General features: G+C 47.9%; 5 protein-coding genes across 5 annotated transcripts; 2 read left to right on the forward strand and 3 right to left on the reverse strand.

Annotated features, from left to right (window-relative positions):
- Positions 1-492: 492 nt before the first annotated feature.
- Positions 493-1,441, forward strand: GLAREA_07028 (Golgi membrane protein, putative; the record flags this gene model as incomplete). The annotated part of the gene is made up of 2 exons (XM_008080976.1): positions 493-837; positions 890-1,441. 2 exons carry the CDS (start codon positions 493-495, stop codon positions 1,439-1,441), a joined length of 897 nt encoding a protein of 298 aa, XP_008079167.1.
- A 534-nt stretch (positions 1,442-1,975) lies between these two features.
- Positions 1,976-3,689, reverse strand: GLAREA_07029 (uncharacterized protein; the record flags this gene model as incomplete). The annotated part of the gene is made up of 2 exons (XM_008080977.1): positions 1,976-2,371; positions 2,424-3,689. 2 exons carry the CDS (start codon positions 3,687-3,689, stop codon positions 1,976-1,978), a joined length of 1,662 nt encoding a protein of 553 aa, XP_008079168.1.
- Positions 3,690-4,681: 992 nt separating this feature from the next.
- On the reverse strand, positions 4,682-5,583 carry GLAREA_07030 (uncharacterized protein; the record flags this gene model as incomplete). Its single annotated transcript, XM_008080978.1, has 4 exons — positions 4,682-4,749; positions 4,803-4,885; positions 4,948-5,422; positions 5,478-5,583. 4 exons carry the CDS (start codon positions 5,581-5,583, stop codon positions 4,682-4,684), a joined length of 732 nt encoding a protein of 243 aa, XP_008079169.1.
- A 1,297-nt stretch (positions 5,584-6,880) lies between these two features.
- Positions 6,881-7,947, forward strand: GLAREA_07031 (Ribosomal protein S5 2-like protein; the record flags this gene model as incomplete). Its single annotated transcript, XM_008080979.1, has 2 exons — positions 6,881-7,772; positions 7,856-7,947. 2 exons carry the CDS (start codon positions 6,881-6,883, stop codon positions 7,945-7,947), a joined length of 984 nt encoding a protein of 327 aa, XP_008079170.1.
- A 3,168-nt stretch (positions 7,948-11,115) lies between these two features.
- Positions 11,116-12,351, reverse strand: GLAREA_07032 (uncharacterized protein; the record flags this gene model as incomplete). The annotated part of the gene is made up of 3 exons (XM_008080980.1): positions 11,116-11,189; positions 11,243-11,500; positions 11,556-12,351. 3 exons carry the CDS (start codon positions 12,349-12,351, stop codon positions 11,116-11,118), a joined length of 1,128 nt encoding a protein of 375 aa, XP_008079171.1.
- Between the last annotated feature and the right edge of the window lie 3,694 nt (positions 12,352-16,045).

The raw sequence follows: 16,045 nt of genomic DNA on the forward strand, positions 1-16,045 counted from the left end.
GTCGGAGAAGGTGCGGCCCAGGTCAACCGTGTTCGGAGTGGATTCCATTAGGGGGGAAGTGATGAGAATGTTGGTCATTACATTACGTCCTGGAGACGATCAAATCCGATTTATTGGCCATGATGGAGGTGTTTGCTTCATATACTGAGAATGTAGACACGAGAATTAGGGAGCAGGTAGTCTTTTGCATGAGTTGACGTTGGACGAGGCAGTTGGACCGGTGAATTATGTAAGAACGATAATCCGGACTTCTCAGACTGCCGCCCCCTGAACACCAGGAGTTTGCCATCTTTACAAGGCTACCACTACACCGCCGCCTTATGCATACGTGCGGCGGTACAGCTTCAACCACAAGAAAACACATCTAACAAAAAGTGACGATCCATCTGCCTTGACGACCTCCGCCAGCTGCCTACCCAGTTCAGACTGGCCAGAATCGCCTCAACTCACATATCTTCTCTACTAGCAAAACACACTCCAACCCAACGCACAATGTCCCAATTCTTCCAGCAACCACCTCCAAACCAGCCATACGGCGCACCCTCCGCGCAAAATCTCCAGTTCTACCCATCCTCATACACGCCAAATCCGGTCTCAGGACACGCAACACCCTCACAAGCTTCATACGGCTATGGCGCGCCAGCTGGCTCTCCAGGATATGGAGCCGGCGCAGGATTCAATTCTGGGTTTGGAGCAGCAGCGGGAGTGAGTGGGCGAATGGGGGAACAAGGTGGATTAAGGACTGGATGGCTGGCTGCATTTGGGACGGAGGGGTATGATGGAGAACCGCCATTACTTGAAGAGCTAGGTGTAAATTTTGCGCACATACAGAGCAAGGTAAGCTGGGTTCCAAGCTGGGATTCAAACATTGGAAATTGACCTTGGACAGACATTAGCGGTACTCAACCCACTGGCCTCGATCGACCAGCACATAATGGACGACTCAGATCTCGCGGGTCCAATACTTTTCTTCCTCCTTTTCGGCACCTTCCTGTTGTTCTCTGGAAAAGTCCATTTCGGGTACATCTACGGACTCGCGCTTCTAGGCTCCACCTCTTTACACCTAATCCTCTCACTCATGTCACCACCTCTCGAGTCCTCTTCCTCCCCACAGCAAACACAATCGTCACATTTATCAAGCACTCTTACCTTCACAAGATCCGCTTCTGTACTAGGATACTGCCTATTACCACTAGTCTTGACAAGTTTGGTCGGTGTGGTGTTTCCAATGGACGGCATGTTAGGCTACGTGTTGACTAGTATGGCTATCGTATGGTGCACGTACAGCAGTTCCGGCATGTTCTGTGTAGTAGGAAGGATGCGAGGGATGAGAGGACTAGTCGCATATCCTCTGGCACTGTTCTACGTAGGATTCGGAATCATGGGTATTTTCTCGAGTAGAGGCAGTAAACTACCAGGCAATCTCAAGGCAGGACTTTAAAGGCAACATAGAACGGAGCTGGAGTTTCATTGTGGGGAGCGGGGCGCTGGGTCTGTAGGAATAGGGCATAGCGGGAAAGGAGCGGGTTAGGTAATGCACAAAAGGAACAATATACTGAACTCTGTACAACAGATATCAGATGAAACCGAATTTTTACCAAAATCATCATATTACAGTTAATCTCCTGGTGGAGTTTGGTTGAAAGGCCTTAATCAGCTACCACCAGTGGATTGCAAGTCTTAGGGGATACCTTATTCGGGTGAACAACTATCTGTTCAAAAAGTCATAATTACTCAACCCAGTTGATCAAACATGCGCATCGTCTATATGAAAAAGACGAAACATGCCTCTTAGAGAAAGAGCGTTGGGAATTGCGCTGTTATACTTAATGATTGTCCTGTCTATCTTGCAATGCACAGGTGTACAGAATCCGTTAAGATGATATACAATAAGCCAACCGCACCCATCCATAATGCCCCATCCGTACCTACCGACTCCCAAAACCCGCTAGAATATCAATAAAGCAGAACCAGACTACTCCAAACCCATCCTAGCATCATCTCCTATCCCCCAATCAGCCTCATTATGTCTAAAAGGCCTCTCATCATCAGCACCCCCAAAACTATTACTACTCCTCCGACTACCCCCCGTACTTCCTTTTCCCCTCCTCCTCATACTTCCTTGTCGGAACTTACTAGAGGTGCTTTTCAAACTTGAGTTGTCGGATCTCAGCGATTCATTCTCAGCGTATTCTGGCGGCGGATCTGAGGGCGTATTGAGGGAATTAGATGTGGGCTGAGTACGAGAAGGGGTGCTGGAGGGTGTGATTTCGGTCGAGCCAGAAATTTCTACTAATTCGGCATCGCGGTACCATTTGCGGCGGCGTGTGTAGCGGCCCCAGCCATCTTGACCACGGCGACCGGTTTGCCACTGTGGTTTTGTTAGCTAATGTTATTGGCAACTGAGAACAGCAGTAGCTCACCTTGTTATCATAATATATCCAACCACTTCCGCCATCAGTAGCATTCTCACTCGCTTTAGCACCACCCTCATCCGTATCACCGGCACCTTCAACAAGCCATTTGCTGCCCTCTACCCATCTCCATCGAGCTGTTCCTTCCTCTACATCTGGTAATTCGAAGTCATCCTTAGCTGGAGCTGGATTAAGATGTTCATCTGTCCAAGCTGCTCGCTCATAGGCAAACAACGAAGTAGTCCAGCCGAGACCAACCCATCTTCTCTGGTTTTCGTATAATATAAAGGTAAATTTCACGCCCGGAGCATCCGGTCTCCGCTTAGTGGCCATAGTAGCTGCTAATTGTGCGCCTTGTTGGTATGCTGATGGTGTTCTTGGTGGTAATGGGGGCTTCTCGTCAGAAGCCGGTATAGGCTCCATGACATCTGTGAAATGAAGCCCAGTAATTACAGCACAAATGCGTCGGACCGTAGCTGATCTCCATAGTATCGTTCTCGAAACTCTCGTGGGCCTGGAATGCCAAGTCAAGAACAATGTTCCAGCAACTAACGCTACTCTCTTCGTTGTGATGATTTGTATTGGCCGAAGTGTGAGAACAATCCATAACGGGGTAACAAGAAGTATTCTGATTAATAGGGTTGTTAGAGCTGGCCTTGTGGTTGCACTCGTTGCCGTCCTTTGAGTGCTCAAAAAGTCCGTAAGTTCCAACAATGGGTCGAGCAACACATTGCATCTCGAAGTGAAGACTTTCAGCGTTTCTACGATCTCATCCAAGGTCTTTTGATGTTTTGTGTTCGTAGCTTCCGAGTCTTCTCGTTTGTGACCCTTCTTCTGCTTCTCCCCAGTCCATCCAGTCGAAGACAAAGGCGAATATCGTCTCGAATACATCCCCAATATTAAGCCAACAACCACCACCACCGGCCCGGCATATCTCATAAGTATATCTCCATATAGAACCACGGCCCAGAAGCCAGCGACCAGCAAGAAGCTCTCCCACGGATCCCCGCTCGTCCACGTCAACAAGCCAACAAATTTATTCAGCGGCAGTAGAAATGGATGCGAATATGCCAATGCTCTCGTAATCTGCGGAGGGGTTGCGATCAAAAGAGGAGACTTCTGATGGACCAGAATGGTCGACCTTTGCTTATTCGCGGACGGCGCATGCGAGAGCGTAACTGGGGAGAATGAGGCAACTGTAGGAGGATTCGGATCACTGCTTGACTGCGAATCACCCTCCTTATCTCGCCGATTTGAACTGGAAGTGGAAGCCATCATCCACGGAGTGTCCTGTTTGTGAAGTCAGTCATCGTGTGTGCAGGGTCAGTTTGGTGGTGGAGGTACAATTGCTGCCATCTACAACGTCATTGCCGACGAGGCGCGAAAACAGGGCTTAGCAAGTCGCGACTTGGTACTATTAATTTCTGCTGTGCAGCCGAAAAGAATAAGAATCAATACGCCGGTAGCATAATGGCATAGTATGAGTGAGCTAACAAGCCTCCAACTTCCAAGGTTATGAGTGAGAAGAAGAATCAGCGGCGTTGTCGGTAGGGTCAGAATCTGGGGTAGACGCATGCTTCGGCCCAGTCCCGCATTCACATGCTGAAGGAGTCGCGAATAGCAGTTCAATAAGTATGTGTATGTACACTCCACGAAACCCCCAACATGGTACAGATGAATAGATATTCACGAACGACAATATCAATATTTAATTTTAACTCATTCTATATGAAACTAAATCTTCCTATACTTGCATGGAGGGCTGCTGTAGTACTCCCTCATCGTCTTGATGTGGCTATTTTCCGAACCATTAAAGTGCTCCTCAGAACCAAATAAAACGTATCGTCAAGTCTGAGACAGATGGTGCATTTTCCAACATCATGATCCCACACAAAGCTGATATTCTCTGGTCTTGTGCAATTGCTTTCACTGGCTATGTAGGCGCTCTTTGCTTTAGGAAATCCTTCGCTAAAACCGGAATGTAATACACGTGATCGTGCCCCCTTCTTATTATAATTGCTTTTTCAGAACGTCAATAATCAGCATCTCTTCGTCCGCGGTTTGCTGTAATCACTTTAACCCATGTGTATTTGTGGCAAAATACCCACCAATGGTCCACAGCCTGTTGATCAGAAGGATGTGAAGGAAGCCGAACAGAGATTGAGTGATAAGTTACTCCCAATGGAAAAGGAAGACCTTCGGCTGCGATGTGTGCTTGGATTCTCTTAATATGTTTTGATTACAAGGGTCTTAAACAACACACTAAGTTATCTAAGTTTCGCCTCCTCCATAGGCTTGTCCCAGCGCGGACATCTGCCACCAGAGCCAGTTTCGTCTGTGGTATAAGTCAATATCATTCTAGATAATCTGGGTGTTGGTTGTACTTACTATAGGATATTCTATCAAAGATCACTGCTGGGACGTAACACTTTTCATATTCGTCGCTTTGGTGTGCGTGCCGCCACCACTGGCTGTAGCAAAATCGTCAGTACCCGAAAATTGGCAAAACGGAAGCTTCTTCCTATGTACTCACTTGCTGCCATTAAAATCCGTTCCATTGAGCCAGCAGTATACATGAAGCATCAAATAATCCACATCCGAGGTGTTGCAATCTCGATCTGGACAGTGATAGCAAGGTCCTAAATCCGTATCTGGAGATCCTCCAGTGTCAGGGTTTCCTGGTTTTCCCCACCAAGCTTGGAACGGTCGATGTGGTTTGCACCGCGGTAAAGCTTCCTCGTACGTAATATCCAGAGTCTCATTGTAGAAGATGAAGTATTCCCGAATGAAGCACTCGTCCTCGACAGTTTTCAAGTACAATTCGCCAGTGTTATCCAATTCCCAACAATTGACCTCTAGCTCAGTATCGTGTTCATATGCAAAGTATCCGCCTGGGTCACTACCCGCTAAACCGCCAGGAAACTCTCCACATTCGTACCATTGGTCCCCCGGTTCAACGGTGACATCGAGTGTAGGATGTGTCTTAACGCGCAACGACGGAAGAGTGTCTAGAACTTAGCATACCATTGAAGGCGGCGGCTGGTACGAGTTTCATTATCGTACCTTTTCTGGCGACGCCTCTCGCCGATACGCTCAAAATGCACCCAATAAAGAAGACCGCCAATACACTCCTAATTGGGCGTACATCGTGCAGAAAGAAGCCACGCATATTAGAATTAGACTGAATTCGTGCCTTTTTCAAAAAAGAATATCAAGATACGAAGGGTTCCAGCACAATTGCTGCTCCTCGACTGCTATATGTATGGAAAGCATGAGTTTAGCCGGAGCGGGAGGCTGTATGTAGGTAGTAACACGAGGAGGATTTACCCTTGATATATTAAAGAGAGTATGCAAGGACATGATACGCCAGAGGAGTTCTTTTGGCAAACTAATGCAACCTCTTTGCTGCAACGGCGATCAGTTGATGAAAGGTAGGGAATGGAAACAGAAGCGCTCTATGCTCTTCTTGTCGTCGAAAACAATCCAACGATTTATGCAACACTTGCAAATGGAGGGGTAACAGTTTCCAGTTTCCGGCTAGGATTTTTCTTACAAAATTTCAGCAAAGTGATAGTATCTCCGGTGATTGTCTCCCCGACATTAGTATGCAAGATCAACCGGCAGCCGTCAACTCGGCTCTTCATCATGATCTCCAAATCCGTCAAGCTTAGAGAAACTTTTCCTCTTCAGGCTCTGGAGAATGAAGAGAGGATTCCGTCAAGAAGAAAACTGAAGATTGGCGAGAAAAAGAGAACGCTTAAATAGAATCGCTGCAAAACTTAATGACACTCTGAGAGTTTTCTAGCCATTGTAACTTTGGCCATGTGCTTATTCCTAAGAATGGTACCTGAGATAAAAGCTGGAAGGGTACAAATAAGTGTAAATTAAATCCAGCTTCTTGGTACCATCCTGTAGTTTGGATCACTCGATCCGCCATGTGGTTGCCAAACCAATCTGCCACATCTGAGAGCACCCGTGGTATCTCATTGGCTTCGCAAGTCTTGGCTTCCGACAACATAATCGTGATTGCTTCGTGTCAACGTCAACCTGGATTCAATCAACATTGTGCCGATGCCATAATGTTACTACCTGGAAGCATGAAAGAGAATATAAAAGTGACTGGCGAAGATGCCCATTAGCGTGATAGGAGCCTTTAGTCAGTACAGACGTACATAGCAAAAGGTTGTGGATAGTAAGAAAACCAAAAAAACCGGGGATATGAGTTCGAGAAAACGCTAAGACGGTAACGGCGTAAACTTAGAGAGTTTTAGAGGTGAGTAAGTCAGATTAGATGAGATTTGGTAATGGTCGAGCATGAAGCATTCAGGAAAGCTCGAATGCATGACAATCACGCTAGCGTGTTGTGGTCACGTGAACCAAAATTTGGTCGAGCTCGACTGAAGCAGGGACCAAAGCAACCACGACAGCAATACAATTCGACGGCATTGGGTGCCGTATCTTCAACAATGAAGGTATCACGGCCTCCCGCAGGTCTCAGAGAGACTCTGCAATGCGCCTGCACCCCTCGGCCAGCCGTATTCAATCGACAGCGAGCATTCGAGATCCGACCAAGGCGGTTCACCACCGCTCCGATTCCTCAAGCGTCAGGCGGGAGATTTGCAGCAGCGCCAGTGAGGTTTCCCCAGCAGAGGGAGAATAGAAACTTTCAGCAAGACGACGATATTGGTGGTGCGGATGCGGTGGGGCCCAAAGATTTATTCTATGCACGACTGGTGCCAGCGTCTCGTTCTTATTTTACAGCCCAGCCAATCTTCACGGATGATCTCCTCTCGCTCCAGCATCTGGTAGCAAAGTACGCGAACCTACCTACCGTAAAGCCTGGAGAGCAACCTCGGGTATCGTGGCGAGGGCTCGCGGAATATCGAGATCAGGTCGGCGAATCTGTAAAAGCATCGAAATACCAGAAAATTGTCAAACTTCTCGCACGGCTCAACCAGATACATCCTTCACTAGTACCAGCGGATGTTCAGGAGGCAATCAACGAATACAGGCGTGATATAGATGTCTTCAAGAACGTTCGACGACCAGCACCAGTGGACGGTATGGGAAGGACTTTAGGTGCCGGACGGAGGAAATCTGCGACTGCGCGAGCATGGTTGGTCGAGGGAAACGGTGAAGTTTTGGTAAATGGAAAGACACTGGTTGAAGCTTTCGGACGGGTACACGACAGGGAGAGCGTTATATGGGCGCTTAAGGCTACGAATCGAATCGATAAATACAACGTATGGGGATTATCACAGGGAGGTGGAACGACAGGACAAGCAGAAGCTTTGACTTTAGCAATTGGAAAAGCGCTGATGGCTCATGAGCCAGCTTTGAAACCAGCCTTGAGACGAGGTAAGTTCATGTTCGCTTTTGTAGCGAAATGGTTGAAGGTGGTTGAAGGTGGATGAATGTACAATTACTAACCACTTTGACAGCTGGAGTTTTGACCCGAGACCCAAAGAGAGTCGAGAGAAAGAAGCCTGGAAAGGAAAAGGCCAGGAAAATGCCCGCATGGGTCAAGAGATAAAGGCATATCGATGTATTATATTGTACAAGGCATCTGGGTTACTACGGAAACCTACAAGCAAATCACGTTTTTATGTTTCGGTGATACACCATGTTCGAATCACTAAAGAATGTTTTTCTCATCAAAGGTCTTCCAGCGGTTATTTGCACGATACTGTGGTACTCCCTACTACGAGTTTCGGTCCAGTGGCTAAAATGAGCGCTCCTTGTCCATATATGGATAGCAGTGGGATTGCCAGACTTGAAAGCCGAGCTTACATGCAAGCTATCCGCTGGTCCTGTATGAATCTCATCCAAAAGTCCGTCAGGGCTGGAACCCCGGTGGCCAACTGGTCATTCCGCAATGTATATCCTTCATTTTCTCTCCATAGCGTCAGGATACCTGCAGAATGTGTATTCCTTCCACTTAACCTTACTTGTTTGTGTAATTAGATTTTCCTTGTCATTCTGCTGCTTCTTAAACTTCTACGATTTTTATGTCTTCGTTAGGGCTTGCCTGAGGTCATCTTTGGATACATCTCAAGTCAGCCAAGGCTCTCTCAAGTATTGGTCTTTCGAGACATATCAGTCTAGAGGGGGCTTAGAGCGTGACAAATCATGTTTTCTATATCTTCATTTGGCCGTCACTAGACTGTTTGCTCTCTTCAATTTCCGCAGAGATTTGTCTCCATCGTCAGATTTCAAGATTCTCACTTGTCTTACTTCACCGTATTTCTCTCAGCGGGTAATGGAGTTTACGATTCCTATGTTAACTTTCATTGGAATGGTTTCAACTCAGGTCTTGAATGAATGGGATGTGTATATGCACAAACAAACGACCGATGCACGCCGAAGTTAATAATGGTCGGATGATGCATAACTTCGGGTTTTTGTCGAATCGATGAAATACCTACCACAACTCGTATTGACAGTCCTAGAAGTAAGACTACTTAGATACTATTAGTACTCCCTTATCAGATTATCTAGGTAGCGAAGCGTCGCATTCATTATTCAGCTAAGTAGGTCATCAAATCAACCCAAGCTTGAAATAAAGTTGTTGCTCTGACTCACTCAGACAATATTCAAGTTTCAATCGCATCTACTTTGAGTATACATAAAGACCTAAAGACATTCACTCCTTACCTCTATACTAGATCCACTTCTATATCGACTATATCCTAGATTTGAAACCACGCTAGCAAAAGCAGAAATCAGCAATAAAACAAAAGTGAGGCACTTTCTTCACTCCAACTCACGAAATGATCATCAAGATCATCATAGACCATCACATCTCCCATCCCATCCACTCCCGCCGATCTCACAAAGCCTCAAAAACCACCACCCCGGAACCGACCACTCCCCCCAGCCTCACTTCCCGCAAGGCTATTGGCTCCCTGTCACATAATATTTTTTTTTGCTTTTTCTGATTTCTGGTAAATGGCTTGCATATATATGCATGTAGGTTACTTTGCATATTGGGTGTATCCCTGTGCTGTACATATTCGATAATGTGACGTTGAGATCTGAGATCTTGTGACAGCCTTATGTGGTTTGCCTTTCGGGGGATGGGTGTGGCGTCTTGTTGAAGATGGGCGTGGTGATCTTCTGGGCTTGTTGGGTTTGTTTGGATGTGAGGTCTTTGTGTGTTACTTATTGGATTTGTGATCAAGGATAGGTAGGCGAATATATTTTCTATGCTATTGGCCATAAGAAACAGGTACTGAGACTATTTGCACTTTGTTCTGGTCTAAATATAGGATATAGCAATCCTTGATTCTGACAAAAATTTGTATACATGAAGTGAGACAAGTCTCGGGCACTGCCGAACCATGATAAATATTCGGGAATATGTCTTTATTTTGTTTTTGCGGAAGCAAATGAGTGATCCTTCCGACTACGCCTTGTTTATTTGCCGGGTACCTGACATACTCTATGTGCCTATGTAGCTTCTTTGGCAAAGCTTCGTATAGTAATTGATTGGCTGCCTCATATTTGGGCATCCTGAAGAACTCCAATAATGTTAAATGTCTCGTCTTGGCACTATTGTACGTTGCCTTCCTCTCCATTGTTGACCAAACAAACGACCAACAGACCTCATGAGATCCCGCACCGTTCCAGTTCTCATCAACCTCATGTTCGAGATGTCCTGTGCCATCACTTGTTGGAATCCCCAAATCTTCGCTATCCGCTGCAATTATAGTTCCTAACCTATACAACACACTGATCATAGCGCCCTTCATTATTGCTGTCACCGAACGAACATCCAGATCATCGATTCCGCGGTCCACGAAAATCGCAATAGGAAATCTGCGCACAGTCGATCATACCTCCCCAGGCTCGCCTCGTTTTCCCATCTCCATTCGTCGATCAGGCAAAAATTCTCCGACGCATCATCAGCAAAGCATTGACAACACCACTCCATTGTCGGACCACATCTGCGCTCTGACCTCTCCGGATGAGCCTTTTGTACTGACAACTCCTGGACGACATATCATATTTTTTCGGTTTGTCGATGGCAAGCGTATGAGATAGATTCGCGACGGCGTAAAGATTATGACTTTGTGGACGTTCGCGACGTCTGAGTGGTAAAACTAGCGGTGGTTTAAATGAGAAGGGGCTCGACGGATGCTTGCTCATTGATGGATTAATAGCTCTAGGACAGTGTTGCTCCGAGTTCCCTGGTGCAATTATCTACCAGTAGATCGCAACATGCTGAAATGACAAGGTAGGTGCGAGGTCCAGAAGTGAAGTGCCGCGGGGCTAGAAGTAAAGGAAGCTGAATTGATCAACTACCAAATGGGTATTATACCTCCCCCTTTTGGACCTTGCGTCCTTTCCATTCATGATATAATATACAGTGAAGACGCAGTAATATCTGCTTGTTTTTGTGCCCTGCCACCAGATTCATAACTGACCAAAGCCCCTATGGTCTCCAAATGCCCTTTTGTGCTTGTGGAAGCGTTGATGTAGAAAATCCCAAACATCAGAATTGTATCATGACATCGTTTTCAACCCACGTTTCCCGCTCCATCCACTCCGTAAATGCTCAGAACAAACAAGAGTCGCCACAAAGATTCCGCCAACACCAAGATGTACGCTAAAGACGAGGACGAGGATTTTTAGCGTGTTTGCACATTAGCAATAGTACAGTTTTAGCAAGGAAATAATTCAAAGAATTGATAAGTGTAGATTAAGGAGGTGGCCTTGTGCGATTCTGGCCACTTCCTTCTATCGATTCTTGCAGGTCGAGGCATTCACTGAGAACTACAGAGATTTGTTAGTTTGCGCCTCCATAACCTGTGGCGGGCCAGACTTACCTGTGATTATCTGTTCCTCTGCGACACCATATTGGTAGTCGACCAGGCCATGCTTTTCGACTGCGTCGCACATCCGGATCAGGTCTTTCGCCATCTTACTGATAAACTCTTGTGTCATGATATTCTGGGGGTGCTGGATCCGCTGGCCTGTTTCTAGCATGATTTTCTGCGTTGTAAATATACTGAGCCAGGCGGTATTGAACTCGCCCCATAGTCTTATTCGATCGCTGTGGAGTGCGTGTTCATCTACAGTAAGACCTTTTATCAGAAATCATTAGTGGATAGGATCGTACAGAAGAAACAGTCTGCCCACCTAAATCTCCAACATGCCCCAATAGCCATTCTGATACCTCCAGCAGAGATTGTCCGGCGACCGCAAGCCGGCGGTCGATAATGTTCTGGAAAATGTCTTTCAAAGCTGTCTGATAAGCTGTATACGCCGCCTCCAGCCCTGGACCTTGTGCTTGGAAGTCGTCTTCCTCCATCAGTTCTTGCGCAGGCTGAGGAATACCTCCCATCGCCATCTGGTTTGGATACCCCTGCTGCATCATCGATCGGTCACTTGGGCTCTGGTGATGCTGTTGATACACGCCAGTTGAGGCCGACGATGCGTGGTGTTGCAGCGCAGGAGGGCCCGGCGCACTGGTGGGCTCGTTTGGGAAATATGGTGCTGCAACATCCGAAAGCATTTGCATTGCTGCAGGCTGCCGTGCTGGAAATTGCTGGGACGAGTCGTAGACGGTGCTCTGTTGGGATGGTTGTGCAACATTGTACATGAGATCTGTGTTGTAAGTGGTAAAACCCTGCTGCTGTCGCTGGTCTTGAGGGTAGGCTTGCGAATATTGTAACGCATTTGCGGGCAACGAGGGGTTGAACGAGGACGACGGCTCCTGGTAGTATCCCGAGTACGTTCCTGTTCCACCTGAGCCTCCAGCTCCCCTTCCTCCAGACGGCGATGAGGTGGTCAATGGAGCGCCTCGATATCTCTCTGTCGACGAGCTCGCGAAACCTCGCCCTTGCCCTTGGCCAGCAGCGCCGAAGCGAGGATCCGACGATGATCCCATATAGGGCGGCTCATTCTGCCTCCTTCTCCTACTGTTCTCGTCCATAACACGATCCAAATCAGAAGACGAGCCTCCCGCCAGCGAATCGAGTTGATGCGCCGCGGGCAGATGGACGTGAGTCGCGTGTAGGAGTGCCAGCTTGCTGGATTTTCTCTGTTGATTTCCGTCCCGGACAACGCGATTGCTCCAACGGCAAGTGCTTTCCTCGAAACAATCTGCACCCTTCCAACCACGAGGGTCTGGTTTGTGCTAGTCGCACGTTCTTCTCTTGCTGCTCTTTTGTTCTAGGAAACGCGTCAACTCTATTTTTACCACAAGAATGATCGAGGTACCCACGTTTAGTACGAAGAGTTTTCCCTTGACGTGTTTATGTTCTCTACTGCTTGATCGCCGGGAAAGGCTACAGTGGGATCTGAGAGGTACGGATATCGCCACAGATATAACTTCAACACTACGGAGGGCCGACAGGACGCGCTTGAGGGTAGAGAGATCGAACTGAAGTGCAATGCGTTATGGATTCGTCAAGCAAATGCGAAAACCAGAAATATATTACCCTCAATGAGTTGTCGAGCCTTTCGTCATCCACTCCTGGGTCTATCCTTGACAAAGCTCTTGTGATAACAGCATGCAAGGTCCTTGCGGGGAGAGTTGGGTTCTGGGTTGTTGGCGATCTTCTTGTGAAGCAAAGGGGCCCTGGGTACGGCGTGTCGGTGCTTCTACTTCCTGGGTATGTTCTCCTATACCGATCGACAGTTGATTCTAGGGTAGGGTTATGGGATGTCCGCCTTATTTCAACGTTGTGATGTCTCTAGACGGCCGGCACCACTCCTTAATACCTGCCCTGTCTCTTCCAGAAGCCCTAAAATGGGTCTTTGGCTTACGTTTCAAAGTGACTGACTTCCCACGGACGTAGCAGGATGGAAGTTCTGCGTAGCAGAAGCTTTGATGCCCGAAGCTCTTGGAATTCGCTGTCCACACGTCGCTCACTCTCGAGCGAGCTCTCCAGATGCCGGATGTTTTGGCGCAGAGACGGAATCGCACCAGCTGAAAGGACGTGTCCCGGTTGCTCTATATTCAAAGAGAAAGTGCACGTTCCTAGCTCCAAGAGCCCAAGTGAGGCTGCAGTAAATTGGAACAGAAATAGAAGTTAGAGATGTCAACTCTGGGTACAAGATGTCAAAACCTGCTCGCGCATCTAAAGCTTCCGAGATGGACGTTGAAGGCCGTGCGACCGGGTTGCAAGTGCAACTACTGCAAAGTTCAGTGCAGATATGGCTAGTTGCAAAGTTGGTCACCGCCCGGGAGACTACGCAGTGATGTTTGGCACTTATTGCGGCTTTACTGGTGAACTCGTACCGCTTTCTTTGTGTAGCGCTGTTTGAAGGATTCTTTGCTTGAACGAGTCTCGAGTGAAGATTGGCCAATGTTATGGCAAAGCAATTCCAGCTCCGCGTCTTATTTCCTCTTGGGCTTCGTTGGGCTGTGACAGCAGCCCAATGAACACGCACAGAATCCTCCGACAGCTGCTCTTATTCTGCAGTAACAAGCGATCTTGTCAGGTACAATCTGAATCTGAGGGTACTTGGGTCACCTCGAGGTCTTCTCCCTTTTCTCGTAAGCCGAGAGCGAAATAGGAGTACCGCCAATGAAAGCAGGTTGAAGCGACGTGGATCTGTGTAGAAACCTAGCAGGAGCAGTAATAATGGGCTCTCTGATATTCAATTCTTCCCAGAATAGGTCGCCGGTGACAGTTGGGTGTAATCAAAGAATCACCGAGTGTTGCAGCTGTTTTGAGCTACTTTGCAGCAAGCACGAAATCGAAGCCAGGCGCGCTTGTCGAATGTGGAGAGACAAGTAGGGGTTTTGGAAGACAACTAAAGTGGATGTCGCGACTCAGTAAGGTTGTGCGTATCGGCCGGAGTCGGCAATAAGCTCTTGGGGGAGTTTTGACTTTGTTATTGCCCGGAAGGAAGGGTTCCAAAAGGAGAGAGCGAACGATACTTTAAGAGACAGTCTACGGTCCAACTCGAAGGAGCCAATCTCGAGGATAAATCAAGAAACAGCGCTGCAGACACAAAATCGATCGTTGACCGGGTTATGAGTATTGAACCTGCGCTAGAGCAGAATGATCGCCGCGGCGTCCTTGGAATGCGATATGGGACCATTGATCTACGGCGCCACACAGAAACTTTGGGATCTGGAGAGACCGAGGCGTATCAATCAAGCCAGGCGAGAACGACAAAGCTTTTGGTCGCAACAACAATGGTGATTTGACAGCACCACAGAAGCAATTGATGTTGTCGCGGTCAACACGGCTGACGGGTCGTGCCAGCAGAATAGTCTGCCGAGTCAGGCGCAGTGGAGAAACAAACTTTTGGCTTCCAATACGTTTTGCGTATCCTCCGCCTTCCGGAAAAGGAATATCTGTCTGAAGCAGGAAGCTGAAAAGCCCCGAGCGAGGTGGAGAGAGCGTCAGAAACAAGGAATATTTATTCGTTCGAAAGGAGTCGCCGTGTACGGAAGCAATACTTAATTATTGACCTCCAAGACCATAGTGTCGAGACAGTTGACAAGGAAATGTCTAAGGTGGTTGTCCAGAAAGAACAGGATGTTGAAGGGAAGCCAGCTGACAGAAGACGTGCAAAAGAAGCAACAAAGTGCAAACGGAACAGATTTCCTGTTCCATATCAAAATCTAGTCCCGTCCAGTCCAACTGCCCGCCTCCAAGCCAGTCCTCACACCATCAGCCTCCACAAACGCACAACAAAGCAATGTACCATCGACTTAATCCCCGAGTTTCTGGGACATTTTCGCAATTGCATCCGCTTTTGCATGTGCAGTGCATCCGCATCATAGTCGAACCCGTCACCACAGCACCGGGTCCCTAGTTCAAATGTGTCTTCCTACTACCCAGATGTGGCGCGGAGACAACTGTGAGATAGGACCATTGGGCATGTGTGGTTGGGTCTGTGCTTCACAGTTCGGCGTGAATTAAGCTTGATTTTGTGTTGTGAGACTATCTGGGTGGTACTGAAGATAATGGGCCTGTATGTTCCCTACGGCTATGCCAGATCGAGACATCAAGAGAACGACTCTCGGGTCTATCTGCCAATTGTGAGCAGCTGAAGAAGCATTGCAGCCCTTCCGACGACGTAGCTCCTAAGCACACGGAGTGGCTAGGTGCCGTTCGCATCTTATTGCGTTTCCCTTAGACGCTGGCTGAATGCTGAGCTCGAAATCACTCTCCTCGCCTCCCAATAATCACCTTTTCCGACCGCCAGCGCCCCTGCAGAGCTGGCCGGCAGCAGATACAAGCCCATAGGATGGGGCAACACGTGAGAAGCGCCCGCTGACAGCACTGTTAGGGCTCCTATGTTGGCACTCGGGCTTGTCTCCGGGTAGTTTGGGTATTTGCTCGCGCTGGAATCCAGTGAGTAGCCCCCCTAAAACGCCGTCTTCAGGGAAGCAATCCCACCTGTTCAGCTGTTGACGAATCGACATGGTGCCTATTGTGAGCTGCCCCAAAAATTACATGGGGATGCGTCTCTGGGAGTTGGATTGGGTTGTGTACAGCAAAGTTCGAGGCCTGTTCCATGCATTTTCTTCGAGGCGTCAGAGACAGACGTCGTTAGAAAAACAAAACCTTGCATTTGGTGCGCTTATTCCTTGCTCGTGCTCCCTGTCTCTTCCACTGCAGCGTGTGTGACCCAGCCAAAGAGGCCTGTCGCTTGCAGCAGAT

This window comes from Glarea lozoyensis (genome assembly GCF_000409485.1).
Source record: "Glarea lozoyensis ATCC 20868 chromosome Unknown GLAREA14, whole genome shotgun sequence".
In the NCBI taxonomy this organism is placed as follows: domain Eukaryota; kingdom Fungi; phylum Ascomycota; class Leotiomycetes; order Helotiales; family Helotiaceae; genus Glarea; species Glarea lozoyensis.